At 34.8% G+C, this 26,681-nt stretch overlaps 1 protein-coding gene across 14 annotated transcripts in view; it reads left to right on the forward strand.

Moving 5' to 3' along the window:
- Window positions 1–26,681, forward strand: part of ATF7IP (activating transcription factor 7 interacting protein) — a 131,016-nt gene that overhangs the window by 74,689 nt on the left and 29,646 nt on the right. For all 14 annotated transcript variants that reach the window (XM_015151191.3, XM_001089368.5, XM_077953669.1 and 11 more), the window contains 5 exons: window positions 5,970–6,035; window positions 15,532–15,605; window positions 16,175–16,263; window positions 19,470–20,108; window positions 25,464–25,528. In XM_015151191.3, the coding sequence (XP_015006677.3) occupies window positions 5,970–6,035; window positions 15,532–15,605; window positions 16,175–16,263; window positions 19,470–20,108; window positions 25,464–25,528 (933 nt within the window). The remainder of the gene's footprint in view (window positions 1–5,969; window positions 6,036–15,531; window positions 15,606–16,174; window positions 16,264–19,469; window positions 20,109–25,463; window positions 25,529–26,681) is intronic.

Here is a 26,681-nt window from a genome sequence, read left to right on the forward strand (position 1 = left end):
TTGGGTTGTTCCTACTTTCAGCTATTTTGACTGATGCTGCTTTGAGCTTGTATACAAGTATTTGTTTGAATACTTGTTTTCAAATCTTTTAGGCATATACTTAGGTATGGAATTGTGGGCCATATGGTAATTCTTTGTTTAACTTACTGAAGAATCACCCAACTGTTGTCCACAGTGGCTATATCATTTTCTGTTCCCACCAGCAATGTATGAGGGTTCCATTTCTCCACATCCTCACCAACACTTGTTATTTTTACTTTCATTTTTTTCTTATAGCATCAGAATGGTATGAAGTGGTATCTCATTAGGGTTTTGATTTGCATTTCCCTAATGATAAATGATGTTAATCATCTTTTCATGTGCTTGTTGATCAGTCATATGTACTTGTTTATAGAAATGCCTGTTAAAGTCCTTTGCCCATTTTTAATTTGGATTTTTTGCCTTTTTGTTGTTGAGTTGTAAGAATTATTTATATATTCTGGATACCAAACTCTTTTTTTTTTATTTTTTATTTTTTTGAGAAAGAGTCTTGCTCTGTCACCAGGCTGGAGTGCAGTGGCATGATCTCAGCTCACTGCAAGCTTCGCCTCCCGGGCTCACACCATTCTCCTGCCTCAGCCTCCCATGCTGGGACTACAGGCGCCTGTCACCATGACCGGCCAATTTTTTGTGTTTTTAGTAGACATGGGGTTTCACTGTGTTAGCCAGGATGGTCTCGATCTCCTGACCTTAGCCAGGATGGTCTCGATCTCCTGACCTCATGATCTGCCCACCTCAGCCTCCCAAAGTGCTGGGATTACAGGCGTGAGCCACCACGCCCGGCCCAGGATACCAAACTCTTACTAGATATGTGATTGCAAATATTTTCTCCCATTCTGTAATTTGTCTACAACTTCTTAATAATGCCTTTTGTTGCACAAAAGTTTTAAATTTTGATGAAGTCTTGCAGATGGTATATAGTTTGGTCATGATTTATTATCAGTTCCACCAATCTCTGCTTTTTAATCAGGGAGTTTATTTACATTTAAAGTAGTTACTAATAAGGAAAAACTTTTGCAATTTGTCATTTCTTCTATGTCTGATACCTTTTTTGTTTCTACTTTCTCCATTACTGCCTTGTTTTGCAATTGATTTTTTCTTAGATATCATTTTGATTCCATCTTGTTTCTCTTCTTATATATATTTTTAGTTTTTTCCTTAGTGGTTACCCTCAGGATTACACTTAACATCTTAACTTTATAACAGTTAGGTTTGAATTAATATCTACTTATTTTCAGTAGCATGCAAAATCAAGTATCATTATGGTTGTGCTCTAGAGAGGGAAATATGTTTTTTTGGTGTGGATAGTACCCATGTAGCAATTGTTGGCAACCGTTCTACCCAAACTTTGCTGCCTGTTTTGCAATGCGTACATAGTTCAGCCCGATTTTGCCCTTCACTCTGCGTACAGTAACACTTAGCAAATCGAGTCCTCTTATAACAAATATAAAGCATAGTGCACAACAATGAGAGGAGTTTGTTGAGATCTGTTGTGCTCATTTTGGCCAAATTTATGTGGAGTAGTTGATTTGGAAATAAAACTTTCAATTCGTTCTTACTGCATATTTCAGAACAATTTCCTGTTAGCTAATACGATATTTTGACTTTTGGCTTAATATATTTTAGTATAATTATCCAGGGACAAATTGTTCAGTTGAATACGTCTGAGACAAATTGTTCTATTGGTCTGATAAGTCTTTGACCTAGAATTAAAATAAGTACAAATAAACTGCACAAGGATTAGAAAAGAAGGCAAGATCCAGAAGAGATTCTTTAAGAACATTTTTATGTTAACAACTTCGTACCAATGAAATCTGTTGTATATAAAAAGGAAGCAGGAGGCCGGTTGCGATGGCTCATGCTTGTAATCCCAGCGCTTTGGGAGACTGAGACAGGTGGATCACCTGAGGTCAGGAATTTGAGACCAGCCTGGCCAACATAATGAAATCCCGTCTCTACTACAAATACAAAAATTAGCCTGGCGTGATGGCACATGCCTGTAATCCCAGCTACTAGCAAGGCTGAGGGAAGAGAATCTCTTGAACCCGGGAGGCAGAAGTTGGAATGAGCCGAGATTGTGCCCCTGCATTCCAGCCTGGGCAACAGAACGAGACTGTGTCTCAGAAAGGGAATCAGGAAAGCTAGATTTTGAGGAACTCTATCAAAACTGTAGTCAAAGATTTATTTCTGAAGAAGTCATGGAACCCAGAAAGCTTTGCCAGATAATTCTGGCAAGTCATTGAGGAACAGATAATTCTTGTGTGATGTAAACTGTTTCAGGGTATGGAGAAAGATGAGACGTCCGTTTGATGAAGTAAGCCCATCTGTGAAACCTCTAGCACAAGAAGAGACAAAAACATAGTTTAGTTTTATTCCCCAGCGAATGCAAGCCTAGTTCAGTATTAACAATTATATGTCACTCTGCTAATGTAGGAAAGGTGAAAAACTGTGTGATCATCTCAGTACATGCCAAATCCGGATTTGTTAAAATTTACTGGTCATTCATGGAAAACATAGGAGGTAAATACGTTGAATCTCTTAAAGGGTTGCTTTCAGAAACCTGTTGTAAATATCATATTTAATAATGGATTATTGGAAATATATCTACTAAAGTTGAGAATGAGACAATGCCTATTAATAGACGCTGCTATTTAGAGATTTGGTATTAGTCTTGGGCAATACAATGAGACAGGAAAAAGAAATGAGTAACAATTGGTAAGTGGGAACCCAATAGAATTCAGTTGACAAACGGTTGAATGAAGAAGGAAATACAGCAACTACTTCATATAAGAACAACATATTCTAATAGTTCTCCTTACATCAACAATAACCAATTAGAAAACATAATGAGAAAAAGGTTTCACATATGGTAGTTACTTAAAAATGAGTAAGCACTCAAGAATAAATTATTAAGACCATTATGAAGAAAAAGGACAGAACAAGAAAACAGGAGTCAATAGTACTATGCTCTTAGATAGGAGGACTTGATTCCTCTCAAATCACAGTATAGTTCAAATTCATAATACTCGGAATTTCAACTAGATTTCTTACGGAAATGGAAAAGCTGTCAGCACACTCTGGAATATAACATTCCATTGGTTATGATTTAGAAAATGCCATTTTAAGTAGATTTAACTGAAAATGTGTATTTTACTTTTTCCTTTCAACCTCAGCTCCTGTTCCCTATCAATGAAGTAAAATTATGACAGCCTAATACGGAGACAGTTTTAAATAATAGAAACTGGGGGTCTGTTTATTCACTTGCTTTTATGAGCAGCAATATTTTGTTATAGGCCAACCTTGATGTTAAGGAAACCTTTTGTTTTTTGTAGACAGAGTTATTTCCTAAAGGTACATACGCAATGAAATTCTTGGTTTGTCTAGTTTCCCAAGTAAAACCCAATGTGATAGAATATTACTTTCCTGGAGTTACAAAAATGACTTGTTTATTCATTTTTTTAAAATGTCTCAGAATATTTACCAGAATAGCCATTCTTGGACACAGTATGGCAGATATTTTGAATTATAATTAAAAAAGAATTGTACAGCTTCCTATGTAAAAACAAAAAGGCTGCTCTTTGATTTTTCTGTTTTATAATATTACATATCAGAAAACTATAAATCAGTTTCCACATTTTGAGTTTGTTTTTCTGCTACTGGTTTCATTTTTAAAATGATAATTCTTTTAAAAAAGAGTTTGAGTACTACAAATCTATATGATGTGAAAGTGAGGTCCTTAGTTCACTTTCTTTCTCACTTTCTGCCAATCATAGCTTCCAGGGGTGACTACTTTTAACCTTGGAATGTATCCTTATAGATCTTTTTCTATACATGTAACATATACAAGATGATTTTGGGGGTGGGGCTTAAGTAACAATAGAATAATAACATTATGCATACTGTGCAATTTATAGTATAACCACCTAGATAATTTTTTTTTTTTTTTGAGACAGTGTCTCGCTCTGTCATCCATGCTGGAGTGCAGTGGCGCCATCTTGGCTCACTGCAGCCTCTGCCTCCTGGATTCAAGCAATTCTCCTGCCTCAGCCTCCCGAATAGCTGGGACTACAGGCGTGTGCCACCACACCTGGCTAAGTTTTGTATTTGTAGTAGAGATGGGGTTTCACCATGTTGGCCAGGCTGGTCTTGAACTCCTGACCTTGTGATCCACCCGTCTCGGCCTCCCAAAGTGCTGGGATTACAGGCGTGAGCCACTGCGCCTGGCCCCACTTAGATAATTTGACTAAAGGAAAATTGACATTCTCGCATAAGTTGGGGTACAGAAAATACCTTCCCCTTCCCATATACCTTTCTCTTCTTTTTCTTTTTCTTTTCTTTTCTTTTTTTTTTTTTTTTGAGAGAGAGTTTCGCTTTGTCACCCATCCACCCACCTTGGCCTTCCAAAGTGTTGGGATTACGGGCGTGAGCCACTGCACCATATACCTTTTTAGAAAGTTATATGAGATATTTTAGTTATCAGAAAGGTAAATCCATATTAACGACATGAAATTATGCTTTATGATCTTGAGCCTTAATAACATGCATAAATAACTAAGTCCTTAGGAAAATCTTTACCTTTGAGAGTCATAGGTAACTGATTGCCTAGGCCATAATATTGGACTTAAGCACATTTTAAGATTTGGGGTCTCCTCTAGAAGTGACTGCTTTCTGAAAGAAACTTTAAAAGTAAATCATACCTTTTTTCATTTTTATGAAGTGAATGCCCTTATTAGATAAAAGAAATTCTCTAGCAGAGCTCTTCCTTAGGTAGGGCCTCATGAATACACTCAGAAGTGTAATTTTCTTGAAAATATGTTTAATTTAAAATGGCTTCAGCAGCAGCAGCAACAGAAATAGTTGAATATTACGTCGATGCTTAGTAAAAGACTGAAAGGAAATACAACCAAATATTCATGTGGTGAAATGATTATTTTTATTTTTGTTCTGCTTTTTTTTTCTCTCAGATTTCCTTTCAATATGTATTTGGGCAAAATATGTGATCAGGGAGTTTATATAAGCACAACAAATGATTAATAACCTCATTGACCATGTTGACACAAACAAGGTAATGGGTTTTTTTGTTTGTTTTTTGTTTTTGGGGTTTTTTTGAGACAGAGTCTCACTCTGTTGCCCAGGCTGGAGTGCAGTGGTGCCATCTTGGCTCACTGCAACCTCTGCCTCCTGGATTCAAGCTATTCTCCTGCTTCAGCTTCCTGAGTAGCTAGGATTACAGGCACGCACCACCATGGCTAATTTTTGTATTTTTAGTAGAGATGGGGTTTCACCATTTTGGCCAGGCTGGTCTCGAACTCCTGACTTCAGGTGATCCTCCCACCTCGGCCTCCTAAAGTGCTGGGATTACAGGTAGGAGCCACAATGCCTAGCCAAGGTAACGTTTTTATCAGATTGTTAAAGATTAACAGAATATGTAATTTAATTTGTGAAAAAGTAATATGTGAACATTCATCTACACTTCTGTTGAAAGTGTCACAGTAAAGCCTACATCCATCCATATGTAGTATTGGCAAGGGATCTTTTATGACTTATAGATATGTCCACTTTATAATTCTTAGTGAGAAAATCAAGTGTGATTACAACTGTGTTAAAAAAAATTACAAAACACAGGCTTACATAATCAGGAATGTACTGGTAAGTGAGCAACACTCACAGTTTGAGGAAGAAATAGGCTAACCTAATTAAGAGTGTTTACATCTGAGTATTGAATTTAGGGGTCACTTAGTTTTAGTCATAACTGTATTTTCCAAGTGTATATTTTATAATCAGCTTAATTTATTTTCTTTGCTCAGCTGTCTTCTGAGGATCCTGCTTTCTATAGGTTTCTTGTTATGTATTTATGGTTTTTTTTTTTTTTTAATGCTATAATACCATTTGATTTCCATTCATTTTTGTCTTTTTTTTTTTTCTTTCAGGCCAAGATAGCCAGGCTAACCAAACGCTTTGAAGCAGCCAAAGAAGATCTTAAGAAAAGACATGAAGTAAAGTTTTCTATTCTTGCGTAATTAATATTTAGCTCTCTAAGTGGTAATCTTAGGAAATGCTGAATTAGGAGGAAAGTCTGTATTACAAATCTGAAATTTGCTTTCATACTGTGTACTCCTGTATGTAATTTGTGTGCCTTCAGCCCTAGAACTAAGGAACCCCTTTCAAATCCTCATTTACTATTCTCATATATCAACATTTATATTTTATTTTAGGTTGTGCAATTCTTTTTTTTTTTTTTTTTTTTGAGATGAAGTCTCTCTGTCACCCAGACTGGAGTTCAGTGGCACCATCTTTGTTCACTGCAACCTCCGCCTCACCTCCGCCTCACCTCCGCCTCACCTCCGCCTCACGAGTTCTATTGATTCTCCTGCCTCAGCCTCCCAAGTACCTGGGATTATAGGTGCCCACCACCATGCCCGACTGATTTTTGTATTTCTAGTAGAGACAGGGTTTCACCATGTTGGCCAGGCTGGTCTTGAACTCCCAACCTCAGGTGTCCATCTACGTTGGCCTCCCAAAGTGCTGGGATTACAGACATGAGCCTTTATGCCTGGCCCCTTAGGTTATGCAATTCTTGAAGCTGTATTTTCTGTCCATCTTTAAAATTAGGCTTCAGGGATTTGTCTTACCTTGTTTCTTTCATTTTGCATTCTTGTCAGTTTCCCAGTATGGTCTCTTACTATTTTCCCCAAAGTATTTTAGTATTGTACTGCCTGTAGTGTGCCTGTTCTCCCCTTTCTTTCTTCCCCATGTAGTCAGACCTCTTTTTTGCTCTAATTGTAATATACAGAGATTAGATTAAGTCACTTTATTGCCTTAAACAGTTTGAATATTTTTTAAAGTATACAATTAAGTCCCAACTTTATAGCATAAATTGACTTCCATAGTCTGGCTTTTGCTTTTTGTTGTTTCCTTCATTTTTCCTTTGTTTATCATTTTGCTACTCTTCTGTTATTTCCTTTATTATTCATATTTTAATATAGTCTTTGTATATTGCATTATAGTTTTTAGTTGGATTTATTTTCTTTTCCTGCTGAATTTTATTTTTAATTTTTTTATTTGAACAAGTTCCATTTCTTCATATTGATAGTTCCATTATCTGGCACATAGTAAATTGCCAATACCAATAAATAGTAATCATTTTTCCTAGAAGTTTTCTGTATTGATGCATGTTCGTATATTCTTTCCTGTTTTTGCAGCAATAGTACGTAGAGCCGTATGAACTCTTCCCCTAGCTTCCCCGAGTGGTGAAATCTTATCACTGTAGTACAGTATCAAAGCGAAGAAATGGACAATTTTGTTAAGTAGTTTATCAACTTAACAGTTTTTACTAGTTTTTACATGTGTATGTAAAAATTCATTGTGCATGCATGTCTGTTTGTGAGTGTTTATGCTTCCATGCAGTTTGATCACATGTATAGATTTATGTAGCCCCCATCACAGTCAAGATATAAAATTGTTACATCACCATAAGTGGATTCCCTCATGCTACCCTTTTCTGGTTTTATTTTTATTATTATTTGATCTGTTGATGGACGTTTGGGCCATTATTACCTTTGGGCTATTTTGAATAAGGCTGCAGTGTACACGGGAGTGCAGCTATCTCTTCGAGATCCTGTTTTTAATTCTTTTGCATATATACCCAAAAGAGGAATTACTAGGTTGTATAGTAATACCTCTAGATATTTGAGGAGCCCCTATTCTGTTCTTCATAGAGGCTGTACTGTTTCACATTTATACCAGTAGTGCTCAAGAGTTCCAGATTGCCCAAAACCTCACTAACGTGTTATTTTCTGTTCTTTTGATAGTGACCATCCTCATGGATGTATGTGATACCATCATAGTTTTGATTTGCATTTCTCTAATGACTAGTGATGTTGAACATCTTTTCATATGCTTGTTGGCCATTTATATATCTCCTTTGGAGAAAAATCTCTTCAGGTTCTTAACTTATTTTTAAATCAAGTTCCTTATTTTTGTTGTTATTAAGTTGTAGGCATTCTTTATATATGCTGAATATTGACCCTTATCATATAAATTATTTGCAACTTTTTTGCATTCTTTGTTTCTTTTTCTCTTGATTGTTTCCTTTCATATACAGAAGTTAAGTTTGATGCAGTTCTGTTTATTTTTGCTTTTCTTACCTGTGCTATTAGTACAAACGAATCATTGCCAAATCTAATGTCATGAAACTTTTTCACTGTGTTTTCTTGTAGGAATTTTTTAGTTTTAGGTCTTACATTTAAATCTTTGGTCAATTTTGAGTTAATTTTTATATATTTTGTCAGAGTTCATCTTCATTCTTTTGCATGTATATATCCAGTTTTCCCAGCACCATTTATTAAAGAGGCTGTCCTTATCCCATTGTGTGGTTTAGGGAGTTTTGTTGAAGATTATTTGACCATATATGTGAGTTTATTTCTGAGCTCTCTATTCAGTTCCTTTGGTCTCTGTCTATTTTTGTGCCAGCACCTCACTTTTTTCAATTACTGTAGCTTTGTAATATATATTGTGTGGTTCCCCCACCCTCTACCCCCTTGGCCAACTTAGCCTAATATGTAATATGTTTTCAAATCAGGAAGTATGAAACCTCCAAATTTGTTCTTTTTCAAAATTGTTTTGGTAATTCAAAATCCTTTGAGATTCCATATGAATTTTAGGATTTTTTTCTGGAAAAAAACAAAAACAAAAACAAAACCCACTATTGCAATATTGATAGGGATTGCACTGAATCTGTAGGTTGCTTTGGGTAATACAGATATTTTAACAGTAAGAAGTCTCCCAATCCTTGAACACAGTATGTCTTTTCACTTATTTGTGTCTTTAAACTTTTTCCAACATTGTTTTGTAGTTTTTGTTGTATAATTGTTTTCTCCCTTTGTTGAGTGTATTCCTAAGTATTTTATTCTTTTTGATGCTATTGTAAATTATATTGTTCATTTCTTTTTTGTATTTTTTATAGTTTATAGATATGCAACTGATTTTTGCAGGTTGATTTTGTATCCTGCAACATTGCTGAGTTTGCTTAGGTTTGAACAGTTGTCATTAGGGTTTTTACATATAAGATCATATCACCTGTGAACAAAGATATTTATACTTCTTTTTCTGATTTGGATGCCATTTATTTCTTTTTCTTGCATAATTGTTTGGTTTAGGATTTCCCGTACTATATTGAATAGAAGTGGCAAGAGTGGGCATGCTTGCTTAATTCCTTATCTTAGGAGGAAAGCTTTCAGTTTTTCACCATTGAGTATGATGTTAACTGTGGAGTTTTTATGTATGGCCTTTGTTAAATTTAGATAGTTTCCATTTCTGGTTTGATGAGTGCTTTATTTATTTTTTTCCATGAAAGGGTGTTGACTTTTGTCAAGTTCTTTTGCTGCATCAATTAAGATGATCATGTGGGTCTTGTCCTTTATTCTGTTAATGTCTTATGTTACATTGATTTTTATATCTCGACCTATCCTTGCATTCCTCAGATAAACCAACTTGGTCATGGTGTATAATCTTTTTAACATGCTGTTGAATTTGGTTTGCTAATATTTTCTTGAGGATTTTTATATTAGTATTCATCAGGTATATTTGTAGTTTTAGTATCTTCATTCGGCTTTGGTATCAAGGTAATGATTGCCTAATAAATGGAATTTGAGAGTACTCCTACTTGGAAGTACTCCTCTTGGAATACTACTAATTGTTTGGTAGTATCCTCCAGTGAAGCCATCTGGTCTTAGGCTTTTGTTTGTTAATTTTGTTTATTTTTTAAATTTATTATTATTATTATTATAGTTTCAATAGAGTCTCACTCTGTCACCCAGGCTGGAGTGCAGTGGTGTGATCTTGGTTCAAGTGATTTGTGTGCCTCAGCCTCCTGAGTAGCTGAAATAGTAGGCCTGCACCACTGCGCCTGGCTAATTTTTGTATCTATAATAGAGACGGACTTTCATCATTTGGCCAGGGTGGTCTTGAACTCATGACCTCAAGTGAGCCACTGCACCTGACCTTAGGCTTTTGTTTGTTAGGATATTTGTATTACTGATTAAATCTCCTTACTAATTACAGATTTATTTATTTACTTTTAATAATTCAGTCTTGGTGGGTTGTGTGTTTTTAGGAATTTATTTCTTCTAGGTAATCAAGTTTGCAGGTGTGTAATTGTTCATTGTAGTGTCTTGTAATCCTATCTGTTTAGCATCAGTTCTAATGTCTTCTCGTTCTTTCATTTCTTTTCATTTTTAAAGTCATCTGTTTTGTTAGTTAGCCTAGCTAAGGATTTATCAATTTCGTTTTTTTTTTTTTTAAACCAACTCTTAGTTTTGTTTTTGCTTTTCCATTTTTCTATTCTCTATTTTGTTTACTTCTGCCCTAATTTTAATTATTTCTTTCCTCTTGCTGATTTTGGGTTTAGTTTTTTCCCCCTAGTTTTTTGAGTTGTAAATCTAGATTGTTGATTTGAGATCTTTCTGTTTGTAAGTGTTTTACCACTATAAACTTCCTTCTTACCACTGTTTTCACTGCATACAATTTATTATATTTTGTTTTCATTTTCATTTGTCTGAAGATATCTTGTAATTTACCTTCTTCTTTGACTTGTTGGTTTTTTTTTTTTAACAGCGTGTTTAATTTTCACATATTTGTGACTTTTCCTACTTTTCTTCTGCTGTTGACTTCATTCCATTATGGTCAGAAAAGATACTTGGCATGATTTCATTCTTTTTAAATTTGTTAAGACCTGAGTTGTGACATGTGACCTATCCATGAGAATTTTCTGTGTGCTCTTGAGAGAAATGTATATTCTGCTGTTGTTCGATAACTTATTCTATATGTCTGTTAGGTCCAATTAGCATATAGTGTTGTTAAAGTTCTCTGTTTCCTTGTTGATATTCTGTCTGATGGTTGTCTCCATTATTGAAAGTGGGGTATTGAAGTTTCCTACTATCATTGTGTTGCTGTCTGTTTCTCCCTTTCATTCTTTCAATGTTTGTTTCATATATTTGAAGCTCTGATGTTAGGTAGGGAGGGGTGTGTGTGTGTGTGTGTGTTACAGCTGGTGAATAGACCCTTTTATCGTTATGTCCTTCATTGTCTGTTTTGACAGTTTTTGACTTAAAGTCTATTTTGTTTTACATAAGTATGGCCCATCCTTACTCTCTTTGTGTTACCATTTGCATGGAATGTATTTTTCCATCCTTTCACTTTCATTCTATGTTGTATTTTGGATCCAAAGTGAGCCTCTTGTAGGCAGCATATAGTTGGATCTTATTTTTAAAACCATTAAGTCAACCTGTGTTTTGATTGGAGAGTTTTATCCATTTGCATTTAAATAAACTGCTCATTGGGAGGGACTTACTATTGTCATTTTGGTTTTTTCTCTATGACTTACAGCTATTTTTTGTTTCTTGATTCCTTCGTGTTTCATTGCTTTTTTTCTTTTGGTATAGTAGTGTGCTTTCATTCCTTTTACAACTCCTTTTGTGTATTTTCTGTAGATGTTTTCTCTGTGGTTACCGTGGGGATTACATAAAATATCCTAAAGTTACAACTGTCTATGTTAAACTGCAAATAACTTTAATCATATAAGAGTGCTACTTTATATCTGCCTCACCATGACTTGATGTTACTGATGTCATATATCACATCTTTTTATGTTGTGTATCTGTTAACATATTTTTAGTTTTTTTAAGCTTTTAAGTTCTATACCAGAATTAAAAGTGATTTATGCACCAATAGAACAAGAATACAGGATTCTGTATTTTTCTCCTTATCAACCTTTACCTTAGGGAGGTTTATATTTTTGTATGCTTCCATGATGTTGTGTAGCACTTTTTAGTTTCCACTTGAGGGACTTTCTTTAGCACTTTTTTTTTTATTATTATTATACTTTAAGTTCTAGGGTACATTGCACAATGTGCAGGTTTATTACATGTGTATACATGTACCATGTTGGTGTGCTGTACCCATTAACTTGTCATTTATATTAGGTGTATCTCCTAATGCTATCCCTCCCCCCTACCCCCACCCCACAATAGGACCCAGTGTGATGCTCCCCTTCCTGTGTCCAAGTGATCTCATTGTTCAATTCCCACCTATGAGTGAGAACATGCAGTATTTGGTTTTTCTTTAGCACTTCTTGTAGGACAGGTATAGTGATGAAACTCCTTCAGCTTTTATTAATCTGGGAAAAATTTTAATTTCACCTACATTTTTGAAGCATATTATTGCCGGATATAGTATTCTTGTTTGACAGTTCTTTCATTCAGCACTTTAATAATATATTATCTCACTCCTTCAGGCCTACAAGGTTTCTGCTGAGAAATCTGCATGTTATCTTATGGGAGTTCCCTTGTATATTGTTATGAGTTGCTTTTCTCTTACTGCTTTCAAGATTATTTACTGTGATTCAGACAGCTTGGTTATAATGTATCTCAGTATAGATGTTTTTGGGTTAACGATAGTTGGAGGTCTTTGAGCTTCTTGAATTTGCATCTCCATTTTCTTCTTCCAGTTTCAGACATTTTCAGCAAATTATTTATCTAAATGAGTTCCCAGCCCCTTTCTCTCTGTCTTCTTTTACTTCCCTTATGTGTATATTGGTTTGCCTACTGGTGTCCCAAAAGTCCTTTAGACTTTCTTAGCTTTTCTTCATTCTCTTTTTGCTCCTCTGACTTGATAATTTCAAATGATCTGTTTTCAAAATTGTGGATTTATTTTTCTGTTTGATCTGGTCTGCTCTTGATTCCCTACAGTGAATTTTCATTTTCAGCTTCATAATTTCTATTTGATAAGTTTTTACAGTTTCTCTTTGTTGATATTCTCATTTTGTTCATGCACCCTTTTCCTGATTTTGCTGTTTTATGTCGTCTCTTTCACCTCGTTGAGTATCTTAATGATAGTTATTTTGAATTCATTGGCAGATAATTCATAGATCTCTGTTACTTTAGGGTTGATTTTTGGAAGTTTATTTTATTTATTTGGACGATGTTTCTCTGTTTATTTGTATGCTCGTTGAAATTTTAGCATTTGAAAAAACAGCCACATCTCCCAGTCTTTGTGGACTCTTGTACACAGGAAGGGCTTCACCAGTCAGCCTTGTTAGAGAGTCTGTGGGCCTCTAACACCTTTTTTTGGCTGCGTGTCTTCTCTGAGCTTTTACTTGTACTCTTCCATCCGAAGAGGTTTGCCTCTCCACTCTGAAGCTTCCTCTGGTACCTGTCTTTGCTGTAGCAGCCTCTGGTACTTTAGCAAGCTGTGGTATTAGTGCTTCCCCTGCTGTCTGTCAGTGTTACTGCAATTTCTCTGGTGCTCTATCAAGTTGAGGGTCCTGCCTTTGGTCTCTGAGGCTCACAGGCATCCAAAGTGCCATAGCCACAGTTCTTACTACAGGTTAGTCCTCCATTTTGGGTAAGACAAAATCTAGTGCATTGGGCATCTTCTTAAACAGTTGGATTCAAGCTCCACTTTTCTCTTTCTTTTCTGATGTAGAAGCTGTGTTGGGAGGTTGATGGGGTATAGTGAGTAAATATATTTTCCTAACTGTTCCAGTGTGCCTCTTTTTGGCCTTGTGCCATATCCTCTCAACTAGTTTGTGGAAATCTCATGCAGGCAATATGATGCTTACCTTGTTAAGTCATCTCCATATGGGAAGCAGAGGGGACTTCCTGTTCTGACATGTTGCTGATCCTACCACAGTTTTTTAAAATCCTCCATCAAATGACTCCTGTGTTCTAAACCATTTGTTTTATTTATTCCCTATGCATTTATTCTTCTTTTTTGTTTTTCTCCTGAAGTATTCTTTTAACCATTTTGAGTGTAATAATTACTTAATGATGGCCAGGCACAGTAGCTCATGCCTGTAATCCCAGCACTTTGGGAGGCCGAGGACGGCAGATCACTTGATGTCAGGAGTTCAAGACCAGCCTGGTCAACATGGCGAAACCCCACCTCTACTAAAAATACAAAAATTAGCTGGGCCTAGTGGCGGACACCTGTAATCCCAGCTACTCAGAGGCTGAGGCACGAGAATCTCTTGAGCCTGGGAGGCGGAGGCTGCAGTGAGCCAAGATGGTGCACTCCAGCCTGGGTGACAGTGAGACTCTATCTCAAAAAAAAAAAAAACAAAAACTCAATGATGTGCTTAAAGATGCATTCCTTTCCCTAAAAGCTTATTTTTTAACCTTTTTACATCACATTACACTGTTATTTTAATTTGCTTTTCTCTTGTTTTACATTTGTTTGTCTTAACAGCCAGATTTTAAATACCTTTATAGCATATTATCTTAATTCTGTTGTTTTTCCCTCTACACATATCTAATGCAATGTCATACTAGAAGGTTGAAATTATTGTTGTGTCATATAAAAAGTAGCAAGATGTATTTGTTGTTAAGAAGAGTGATTAAGGGCATCTGCTCAATGTAATTCTAAGCATTTATTACCTTTGGTTTAATATGTTGTTCTTACACTTGACTTAGTCTTGAGTAGAGATATTTTATTCTTCTCATTTTTTTTTTTTGTTTGTTTGTTTTTGAGGCATGGTCTGGCTGTGTCACCCAGGCTGGATTGCAGTAACACAATCTCAGCTCACTGCAACCTCTGCCTCCTCGGCTCAAGCTGTCCTCCCACCTTAGCCTCCCAAGGAGGTGGGACCACAGGCGTGTATTAACACGCTTGGCTAATTTTTACACATATATATATATTTTTAGAGATGGGGTTTCGCTACATTGCCCAGGCTGGTCTATAACTCCTGAGCTCAAGCAATCCTTGCCTGTCTCAGCCTCCCAACGTGCTAGTATTATGGGTGTGAGCCACTGTACCCGGCCTCGTTTTAAGACATAAATGATGATAGTGTTATTAATGACGGAGGCCTAAGTAATGATAATTAATATGTAGGTGTTATAATTCCATTTCTGTATTCCCTGGTTTTGGGGAGAAAGGCTGAAATAAGTTGTTACTGAAGCTTAGATTTGTGACATTTTATGAAATAATTTAAGTCACACAGTGGTAGGTAGTATTTTTTTAAAAAACATAATTTAATTTTGGTTTGAAAATTTTGATTTGTGACATTGGATACCACTTACTTGTTGAACTGCTGGTGCTAATATGATGCCTGCTACATAGTAGGCATTCACTAGTTATGTGTTAAATGAGTGAGTCTGGTTATTCTTTAGATTTATATTGTTAATGTTTTTAAACTCTTGCAGCATGTGAGCCATTTTTGTGTTTTTAATTTAATCTTCATAAGAACACTGAGATGCAGGAATTATTTTATTAATCTCTCAGATGATAAGCAGTTGCCTTCAGCAAAGTAAATGATTTGCTTAAGATACAATGAACAAGTGATAATGCCAAGATTCAAATTGTTGTCTCAGCTGGCAATGTTTCCCATTGTATTAGAGCACTGACAGATAATATATTGACAGGCATCTACAGGTCTTATTTTTTTTTAAAGATTCCCTGTGTGTTTTTTTTTTACCTTAAATTTTTTTTCTCCCCCAGCATCCACCCAACCCACCAGTATCACCAGGAAAAACTGTAAATGATGTCAACAGCAATAATAACATGCCTTACAGGTGAGAATTCATAGTCTGTCTAGTTTTTAAATAACAGAACAAAGTTCTAATTTTCTTTATTTGGTCGAAGAATCTTGCAGTATAATCATGGTATTTATGTGGAAATAAGTGGTGTACTTGGTTAGTATATTTTCTTTTTCTGCTTCATTATATTGTTCATCTGTGAATAATACTTTTGCTAACTTATTGCAAGGCATTCTTTGGTCACTATATATTTGTTTAACCACTTGTCTTAAATAGTATTCTCTCGAGTAATTGAGAAATGCTTCTGTTAAGGGTGAGAAAGACTAATGTCTGTACATATTAGGACCTACTTTTGGTATTCAGGTTAAGTACTGATAACAGACATTAGAATACAAGAGTTAAGACTCTTCCCTAATGCCATAGACCCCAGCATTTAGAAGTCTTTGTGCCAGCTATGCCTCACTGTTTTTGCTTGCAGTTTAGGGTTGTGAAACCCAAGTCTAGCCACCCTTTTTCCCCTATGGGCCACTGCTTATTCTAGATATCAGTTGGTTTTCCCAGAGTGGCATATCTGTTGACTATTTGTGTGTATATATATTTCATAGAAATGCAGGCACAGTGAGACAGATGCTGGAGTCCAAAAGAAATGTAAGCGAGAGTGCACCACCATCCTTTCAAACTCCTGTGAATACAGGTAACTTTTTTTTTAAAATACCAAAATACATTTTCTTAGGAATTAAAGGCTTTGGTTCTCTTTTCTTACATTCTTTTGAGGTTGAAATGGATTAAGAAATTGGGCACATTGGTCTAAGTACAAAAATTTTGTTAAAAATTCAGGATCAAACTGGGCATGGTGGCACATGCCTGTAGTCTCAGCTACTTGGGAGGCTGAGGAGGATTACCTGAACCTAGGAGTTCGAGTCAACTTGGGCAACATAGTGAAATCCACTTGTCTCTTAAAACAAAAAAATTTAGGGTGGTAGATAAGTATATGTGAAAATACAGTATAGATATTCAAATCTCTATTGTAGTAGTTCACAAACTTTCTCGTCTCTAGATCCCTTTACAATCTTAAAAAATCATTAAGAACCCCAGAACTTTTATTAATGTGAGTTACATCAGTTGATGTTTATTTTCAGTTGAAATGAAGTAGAAATTAAACAGAAATTTAAAGATTTTTTTAAAATAAAAGTAGACTGGGCTTGGTGGCTCACGCCTGTAATCCCAGGACTTTGAGAGGCTGAGGCAGGCAGATCACTTGAGGTCAGGAATTTGAGACCAGCCTGGCCAACATGGTGAAACCCCATCTCTACCAAAATACAAAAATTAGCCAGGCATGATGGCTGGTGCCTGTAATCCCAGCCACTCAGGAGGCTGAGGCAGGAGAATCGCTTGAACCCGGGAGGTGGAGTGCGGTGAGCCGAGATCACGCCACTGCACCCCAACCTGGGCGACAGAGTGAGACTTTCTCTCAAAAAAAAAAATAAAAATAAATAAATAATAAATATAAAAATAAATAAAGTAATAGTAAACTCTGTCTAACACAAAAAACTTTTTAAAATGAAACTAAGTGTATTTTCACTTAATAGCAGCACAAAGAGCATTATTCTCTTACATTTTTTACGTATCTCTTTAATACTTTGAGACATTAAGACAGCTAAAGATAGCTGTATACTCATATCTGTATCTGCTTTTAGTCTGTTTTAAAATGTTGATTTGGTTGACGCATATGAAGGAAATCCAGTCTTATACAAATATATAGATGGAAAAGGGCTAGCCCTTACAGATAATTGTGGATATTCTTCTTTGATACTGTCCAGTAGTAGTTTCTTTAAGGTTGGTTGTGAAGTATAATCTGAAACCACACCAAAGAACTTTTCTAACTCCTCCATTAAAATCCATTTATTGGACCTGTGTGGTGCCTTACGCCTGTAATCCCCGCACTTTGGGAGGCCCGAGGCAGGTGGATCACTTGAACTCAGGAGTTCCAGGCCGGCCAGGGCAACATAGTGAAACTTGTCTCTACAAAAAATACAAAAAGTAGCCGGACATGGTGGTGCACACCTGTGGTCCCAGCTACTTGGGAGGCTGAGGTGGAAAGATGACATGAGCCCAGGAGGTGTAAGCCGCTGTGAGCCAAGATTGCGCCAGTGTACTCCATCCTGGGCGATAGAGGCAAACCCTGTCTTTAAAAAAAAAAAAAAAAAAAAAAAAAAAAAAAAATTCCTCTATCTTGTACTTGCACATGGAGTTTTACTAATATTCATTGATCATTTGAAAACTATTCACCAAGTTATGCAAATCTTCCAAATATTGACACATTTTGTTAATATTATTTTTAAAAATTACGTTTACTGATTTTACTATCAGTTCTACTCAGAGAAGCATTTTAAGGATTTAGGGAGCTGTCATGCTTTCAGTGACAGATAAAAGTTTTTTCTAATGTTCTTAGTTTTGCTTAAGAACTCAAATGTTATTATTACTGATAAATACAGTTGGGCTTTTTTTCTTTGAAGTGACTGCCTTACCTAGTTTATTTCTAAGAAAAGATCTTCAAAATACCCACATGTGAATCATTGGTGTGTCTATAGGTCATTCTTTCAAGTAAAAATAGTCTTTCGTGGGAAAGATTGCTAGTTTAGTTTATAGCTCAATTGCACACGCATTTTTCCTTAACTATCCTACTTTGGCAAGCAGTAGTTGTCTCGTATGTACTGCCTATTCCTTCACATGGAATATTAAGAAAAGAACCCCTATTCAAAAGTTGAGATATAATAAAGTTAATAGTTTTCACTGCTGTATCTTGGGGATTCTTAAGTAAAACTGACTTTGTTTTTTACTGTAAGCATGTGATGAAGAATGCAGCGACGTTTGGTCCATTGTACTACCTTGATTTTTGTACTAAGCATCAGAAGTTTTACTCACCATTGCTTTTGCTCCATTGGTGCAAATGTCTGCTCATTTAAAAAGTCAAATAATGTCTCATTGTTATGAAAATAGTTTTGACATTGCAAACTCCCCAAAAGGGTCTCAGAAAACCCCAGGCACCCCCCTGGACCACACTTCGAGAAACTGCTGCTCTAGTGAACCTGTGATTTTTGGAAAGACTATAAATCAGTGAGAAAGAAGTTTGGTCATGTATTTTAAACCTGTTCCAATGAGAATAAACACAAGTAGTTGAAAATTGCTATAAAACTGTAGTGACCAGCATTTGTCAGCATTTGTATTTTCTCTGTTCTTCTGTATATGCTACCTAATTTCTTCTTAATTCATCTGTCAACTTCACTCAGTGCTATTTTTCATATCATACAATGTCAGTAGGGTGTCAGTAGAGGGAACCTCCCCCTAATAGGTCCTCTCCCAAGGAATTCAGTCAAACTTGATCCAAAGATACAGACATGGTTCAAATAATAAAATATAATGAGTAAGCTTACCTGTTATTCATTAATGGTCATGACTCTTTAGATTTACTATTTGAGTTTAGGTATTACTTGCGTTTTAAGGCATTTATAATGTTTTTAATGTAGTTTCAAAAATATATATTTTTACTTAACTTTTTAGTATTTTTTATTTGTGTACTAGTTAGGTACTCTAAAGTGATTATAGTAATTTTCAGAGACCATTTTGATACTCAGTAGTCTTGCATATTAATCATCCATCATGTGCTGTTTTTGTAATATACTAAACCTACATACAAAATTCTTCTAAGAATTTAATTCTAAATTAAATTTCGGAATTTGAATCTGGAAAAAATTTCATGATAAAAGACTTTGCAGTCTTTGCGATGTATTTAATCTATGCTAAGTCTAATGCAATGTATTTAATTTGTATCTGTCATATTTTCTTAGTTGATAAATTAATATAACCATTTAAACAGAGAATTCTGTTTTCTTTCTATAGTATCTTCAACCAATCTTGTCACTCCTCCAACAGTTGTCAGTAGTCAACCTAAATTGCAGACTCCAGTGACTTCGGGTTCCCTCACAGCAACGTCAGTTCTTCCTGCACCCAATACAGCTACTGTAGTTGCTACTACTCAGGTGCCTAGTGGAAATCCTCAACCTACAATCTCTTTACAACCTTTGCCAGTGATTTTGCATGTACCTGTTGCAGTATCCTCCCAGCCTCAGCTTCTACAGAGCCATCCAGGGACTTTGGTGACTAATCAACCATCTGGCAACGTTGAATTCATTTCTGTGCAAAGCCCACCTACAGTGAGTGGTCTTACCAAAAATCCAGTATCCTTGCCATCCTTGCCAAATCCCACTAAACCAAACAACGTTCCTTCTGTGCCCAGTTCTAGTATTCAAAGGAACCCTACTGCCAGTGCTGCACCATTGGGAACAACACTTGCGGTGCAGGCTGTTCCAACGGCACACTCTATTGTACAAGCCACAAGGACTTCTTTGCCCACAGTGGGCCCATCAGGACTCTATAGTCCATCAAATAATCGAGGTCCTATACAGATGAAAATTCCAATTTCTGCATTTAGTACTTCGTCTCCTGCAGAACAGAACAGCAATACCACCCCAAGAATTGGTAAGTCACCATGTAGGTTTAATGCTAGAAATGCAAGCATGTTAATAGCCTTGTAACGATTGAACTTTTTTTTTCTAAGTGGCTAGCATTATTGGAAGGACAAAATAAATAGAATTTTCTTGATTATTTTTAGTAATTTTTTAGATACCTGAGAAGAAATGATGTTGCTAAAATGGGGCTTGAGAGGGGGTTTATTTTGAATTAGAAGTTAGTATCTGTGTTTTATCTTTTAGTAATTTTCCTAAGTTTGGTGAATTTTGAATTTATGGCTTTGTGGCAAGCATTATGAGTTACTTTTATGATACATTTGCCAGCAATGTCTGTTTAAAACATTTTAAAGTATCAAATTTACATAATATATGCTCTTAAGAAAAAAAGGCACGTTTATGTTCCTTACACATTTGGAAAATCCTTTGTGCTCTCATTCATAGCTTCCAAATTTGAACAACTTAAAAATAGATTTTCTTTCACATTTACTATAAAATGTTTGAGTCCTTCTTGTTTTATCCTTTCTGTTTTCCCATATGACATATTATATGATTGTTTGTATTTTACTTAGAAATACTGCAAAAAGGAGAACTTGACTATACCTGTTTAAAATCTGCCAAACTCTGTGTCTTCCTGGCTCCTGGAAAGAGTTTGTGTTGTATGCATTCTTGAGCTTGCTTATTCTTCATTTCTGACTTCACATGTATCCGCACTACTTTTGGAAAGGCAGGGAAGGGTAGGCATCATGTGTATAGTAAAATTGCTAGTGTTTTTCTTATTGATGTTGTAAGTGACCATGTAATGTAGGAAACAAATTCTAAAGTACAAAATTACTTTTATAAGTGAGATGTACAAGCCTTAGTTTTTATTTGTCATACAGTCATTACTAGTGTAGTTACTCCTTAAGTGTTTTCTCATATAAAACAATGATGGTATTTCAGAGTTGTTAAGAAAGTAAATGAGTGGCAGATCAAAATTAATGTTGGATTGAAGCTGGATATCACTCTTATCATATTTATAAGAATAAACTAATGTTTTATATGAAAGTGTAATTATTATTTATAGTATTTACAATTTAAATGTTTGCATAGTACAGGGGCAAATGTTTGTTAGTATTATCTGCTACCACATTATTTTTTGGATATTCTTTCATGTTTACAACACTAAAAGAGATGCTTACTTTTAACTGAGGTCAGTGGACATACAAGATTTTTGGGTGATATTTCATTTTTCTGTAACTTCTTTTTCTTTTAGTTGTTAGTATTTTTTAATGCCAGATGATTTAGTGATGGACATTGTTTTATGTGATTTTGGGTTTTCCTCCTTATGAAATTTTGAGGCAAAGTTGACATTGTTTTAATTTCATGGTCATGAGATGAGATATATTCTTAAATAGAGAACTTTTCCTGAAAAACCATGACTTGAAAAGAAATAATTTAGGAGTATTTGTTTAATGTCATGCTCATACTCCAAACACTTCTAGAAGTGTCAGAATTATAATTTCATTATTCTGTTCTCTTACAGTTTTTATAGAAAGGGTATATTCCCCAAATTATCTAGTTGATGTACACTATTAGTAATGCATGTCAGTCTGTTTCATTTGACTATTCTTAATTTTTTTATATAAAAGTAAGTTTTCACAATCATTAATTGGTGTAGCATTCTAAGATAATGTACAATTATTTCTAAACATAAAATTACATATTTTAACACATATTTATTTAACACATTTATATATTTTTAATATGTAATTATATCAAGATCTTCAAGTTCCATTTAGAATGCTTACCTACATTTGATAATGAATAAATGTGAGTACAAGCTTTGTTTGTATTTTTTTCATAATGCTAACTAAAATGAGATCTTAGGAACTTGCTTATTCTTCAGTTCTGACTTTATTACTTATAATATGTTCTTTGATCAAGTATAATTTCAGCAGTGACATAAATGATGTTAAAGTAAGCATTTGGCTTTTTAGGATTCCCAAAACCTAAACTGAAGCCGAACTTCAGTACATCTCTACTACATTTAGTAGTTTGATAAATTAATTAGGTTATATAATTAAAATTTTCTAAGCTCTATACTTATGTGGGTATTATATTTGCTTAATAAGAACATATGCTATATGTTCATGCATTTGTATGTATTTTATTATAGTTAAGTATATCCTTATGGATTTTAAATCTGTATTTCTGTTTATAGTGAGGTAAATGTCCTCCTAAGGGCTTGGAAATTTAAAGCTCAAACTATAGCTAATTTCATTCATTCACAAAGTAATGAATGCCTATATTATCTGAGGTTCTTTAGATACACAGAAATGTATAAAATAGTCACTATGATCTCATCAAGCTTACAATCAAATAGGGAATGTAGTCATTAAATAAGGATTTAATTATAAATGTGATGAGTGTTAGGATTTGCAGGTTTTCGTGAGAGGACAAAAGAGAACATGGGAAATCTGGAAAGGTATGAAGTAATGAACAGAAGAATGGGGGAAATAGGGTTAAAGGGTTTTTGTAGGGGGTATAGAGGGTAATGTGACATCCATGAACCCTGGTTACAGTATGGAGAATGGTTTGGAAGGGGTAAGAATAGTGTTAGGAAGACCAATTAGGAGACTGGAGGCTCTTGTAGTGTACGAGATGAGAGATGGTGGTATGAAAAAGATTTAAACGTTATTTAAGAGGTAGCATTGGCAGTACTTGGTAATTTATTAATAAAAGTTTAGATGTGTGGAAAAGATGGAGAACTCAAAGATGACTCAGCTTTCTAAGACATTTTTAAATGTTGTTCCATTTACTAAACTAGACATTAAAGAAAGAACAGATTTGGGGGAAGTTATATACAATCCATGTACAAGGTACACTTTCAAATTACATTAAACATCTTGTTCTAAGACTATGTAAAACTAGAGTTGGCTGGGCATGGTGGCTTATGCCTGTAATACCAACACTTTGGTAGGCTGAGGCAGGAGGATGGCTTGAGCTCAGGAGCTCGAGACCAGCCTTGCAATATAGTGAGACCCCCATATGTACAAAAAATAAAAAATTAGTTTGGCATGGTGACACATGCCTGCAGTCCCAGCTACCCAGGAGGCCGAAGGAGGAGGATTGCTTGAACCCAGGAGGTCAAGGCTGCAGTGAGCCATGGTCGTGCCACTGCACTCCAACCTGGGCAACAGAGGAAGGTCCCTGTCTCAGAAACAAAAACAAGTAAGAGTTTAAACACAGCAATTATTTCTTCAACCATTTCTTCAAGGATAGAATTAAATGAATTGTTTGCCTTTTTTATGTTCATACAATTATCCAGAGCTACTAAGGGATACTGCCAGTTTAACTCCTGTAAAGTACTTTTTAATTTTATTTACTTTTATTTTTATTTTTATGGAGATGTATTCCATATGATAGAAGGATTTTAAGCTATAATTTCTTATTTTACATCCTGACCAGTTTTGTTGCCTTGATAGATGGAGTTATAATATTTATATCCAGAAGTCATCCAAAGTAGATCTTACAGAAGAAAGCAAAAGCAATGCAATGGAGCTATAAGACATTACATTAAGAATCAAGGGAAAAATTGTGTAATAATGGGCAAAGGAGATGTTAGTTGAGAATCTAGAATAAGGAATATTATTACAGTTCCGTGAATAATTAACTTACAGCTCTAAGGCAATTAGGTCTAAGAGAGAATCATGCTGGGGAACAAAGAAATGTGTAACATTTTATTAAGCAGTCTAAATCTTTCTTGCATCTTTAGGAATTTTCTTATATGAAAATATTATGACAAAAAGTAAAAATGAGGCCAGGTATGTTGGCTCATGCCTATAATCCCAGCACTTTGGGAGGGTGAGGCAGGTGGATCACTTGAGGCCAGAAGATCGAGACCATCCTGGCCAGCATGGTGAAAGCAGGTCTCTACTAAAACAAAAATTAGCCAGGCATGGTGGCACTCACTGGTAGTCCCAGCTACTCGGGAGCCTGAGACATGAGAATCGCTTGAACCTGGGAGATGGAGGTTGCAGTGAGCCAAGATCGTGCCACTGCACTCCAGTCTGGGTGGCAGAGCAAGACTCTCTCAAAAAGAAAAAAATAAATAAAATAAAGAATTAAAAAATAAAAACACAAAAGTGAGGCTTCCTCATTTACTTTTTATGTAAAGTTATTTTGAGTTGAAGATGAAAGTGTTTCAAATCCAAATGAATGTATTTTAACATCGTATATAAAAACCTTTGGTAGTAAATCACTGATATTTTGGTAGTATCACCTAGTGTATCTTAATACTCCACTATGTAACATCAGTAACCTAGAATTAGTTTTGTTAGTCTTTCAGGAACTTCATAGTCCCAAACAGATGCTCATTTGTAATAAATGAAGTAATTTGAATATATTTTTAAATAGATAATATATTAATATTATTCTTACAAAAAGAAAGTAATTCAGACAAGGTAGGAGAAATCAAAGGGCATCCTTTTTACTTCTCTACCCTAGAATACTTCTCTTTTAACAGGTGAATATTAACCCAACTTGATTTTTTAGACATACAGATTTATATATGTACATATGGAAATACATAGGTAGTTTAATCTCCTGTATTTTTTTAAACGTAAATTGTTTACTCTGTATGCATTCTGAAGACTTACAAATGAAAGGGATGCCATACTTTGACCAAGAGGGTTTTATTTCCAGAAAGAAAGGATGGGCTGTTTCAACATTTAAAAACCCCATGTTACCAAACAGGAAACCCTAAATAATCTCCATAGGTACATAAAACCTTTGATGAAATTTAATGCATTCTCTCTTTTCCTCTCATTAGAAATTGGGACAAAATATGCTTTGTTCATTTTCTGTGCTGTTCTGGAAGTAACATTATTTTTTAACTGCAAAGTCATTACAAGTTAATTGAAAAATGAACAGAGAAAGAAAAATCATGGATGATTGAACTACTGAGAAATATGCATGCGTATTTTCTTGGATTTACTGCAACTGTTTCTACTGAATTTATTGGAAACATTTTTGACATATTAAATTTTTTTCTCCAAAGGGACATAGAATGCAGGAATTATATTTTGTTTAACTATTTCCTCATGTTAGAACATTTAAGTTTTGTGTATCTTAAATTATTTCCATGAGATACTGCTTAGAGTTAAAATTGCTGGGCCAGTGGAAAGTGTTTTTTAATCAGTATTGTGAATTTCCCCTTCTGAAAGATACTATAGCAGTGATCTGTGAGTTTGTGTTTTTATTTACATATGTGACATGTTGACAGAAAAATAGTTGGAGAAAACAATATGAATTGTTTTATATAAAGCAACTTAACTTTTTACATTTTGTAGATGTTTTTAAAAATGGCTTTTTTTTTACTTTTCAGAAAACCAGACGAACAAAACAATAGATGCTTCTGTCAGTAAGAAAGCAGCTGATAGCACATCACAGGTAAGATTTTTCCTTCTTCAAAGTAAAATCCTACTTATGGTCTACAGGAAAATGAATTTTCATCATTCTTTGATTGAATGAAAATTGTTCTATGTCTGTTTTTTATAACTGTCCAAATATTGTCTCATAACTTCTCTGTAATATTTGACAAGAATTGATATTTTTTGTTTTTTGTTTTTACATAGCAGTTCTCTTAGAGGTAATAGTTTATTAACTGAATGATTTGATTAGTACAATTGACAGTCCAGTCATTTGCCTTTACATTCTGTAAAGATTGTCTGCAAAAAGAAAACACATGTAATTTCTTCCAGGTACATCTTTTTTAAGAGTGTTTCACTGGTTTACCCTCACTTGTACCACTCTCTACAGACCCCTACCACCATTTTAATTTCCTCAAAGGTAATCAGAAATACCTTTTGAGGAAGAATTTTTTGTCTGTCTGCTTGTTTATTAGCACTTTGCCAGTCTTTGTACTTTTTCCTATTAAATCTTAACCACCCAATAATAGAGTAACTACTTCTTTCCTGTATTAACAGTGTTCTTCCTTGTTCTTTATTGCTTTAGGTATAATCAGTTCATAGTGATTAGGTTACTGATAGTTTTATTTTCTTCACTTCCTTTGAATCATTTCAAGAATCTCATATATTCCTAGAAGAACAAAAATCTTTGAGCATGTCAGGCATGAAAAACTGACAAGATTTTTAAAACTTTTTTGATCTTTAAATGTGACGATTTTCCTTAAAAACAATGGATTTTGACCAACCTAGATATATACCATAGTTTATAGATCAAATAAAAGCTATTAAAAATATCATAACTTCTTACAAGTGTTAGCAGTTTTTGTGTGCACTATTAGAGATCAAAGTTGTGATTGTTTCTCAGCATGTCTTGTGGATATAACTGTGTTTTCATTTAAAATTATAAGATTGAGATACTTTCTAGAAGACATACAGAAAATGCTGATATATTCAGTGATACTTAGTGACATTTATAGGAAGTCTAGTTAAACTTTAAACAAAGGATTTATGAACATCTCTACTTCCCTCAGTGAGTTTTTTTTTTTTTAAGTAATATTTTCAAGGAAAGGAAAATGGACATTATGATGGCTATTTTTTGTCATTTTATAAATGGTGGTTCTTCTAGAGCTGTGATA

The sequence above is a fragment of the Macaca mulatta genome, chromosome 11, assembly GCF_049350105.2.
Source record: "Macaca mulatta isolate MMU2019108-1 chromosome 11, T2T-MMU8v2.0, whole genome shotgun sequence".
NCBI classification, from domain to species: domain Eukaryota; kingdom Metazoa; phylum Chordata; class Mammalia; order Primates; family Cercopithecidae; genus Macaca; species Macaca mulatta.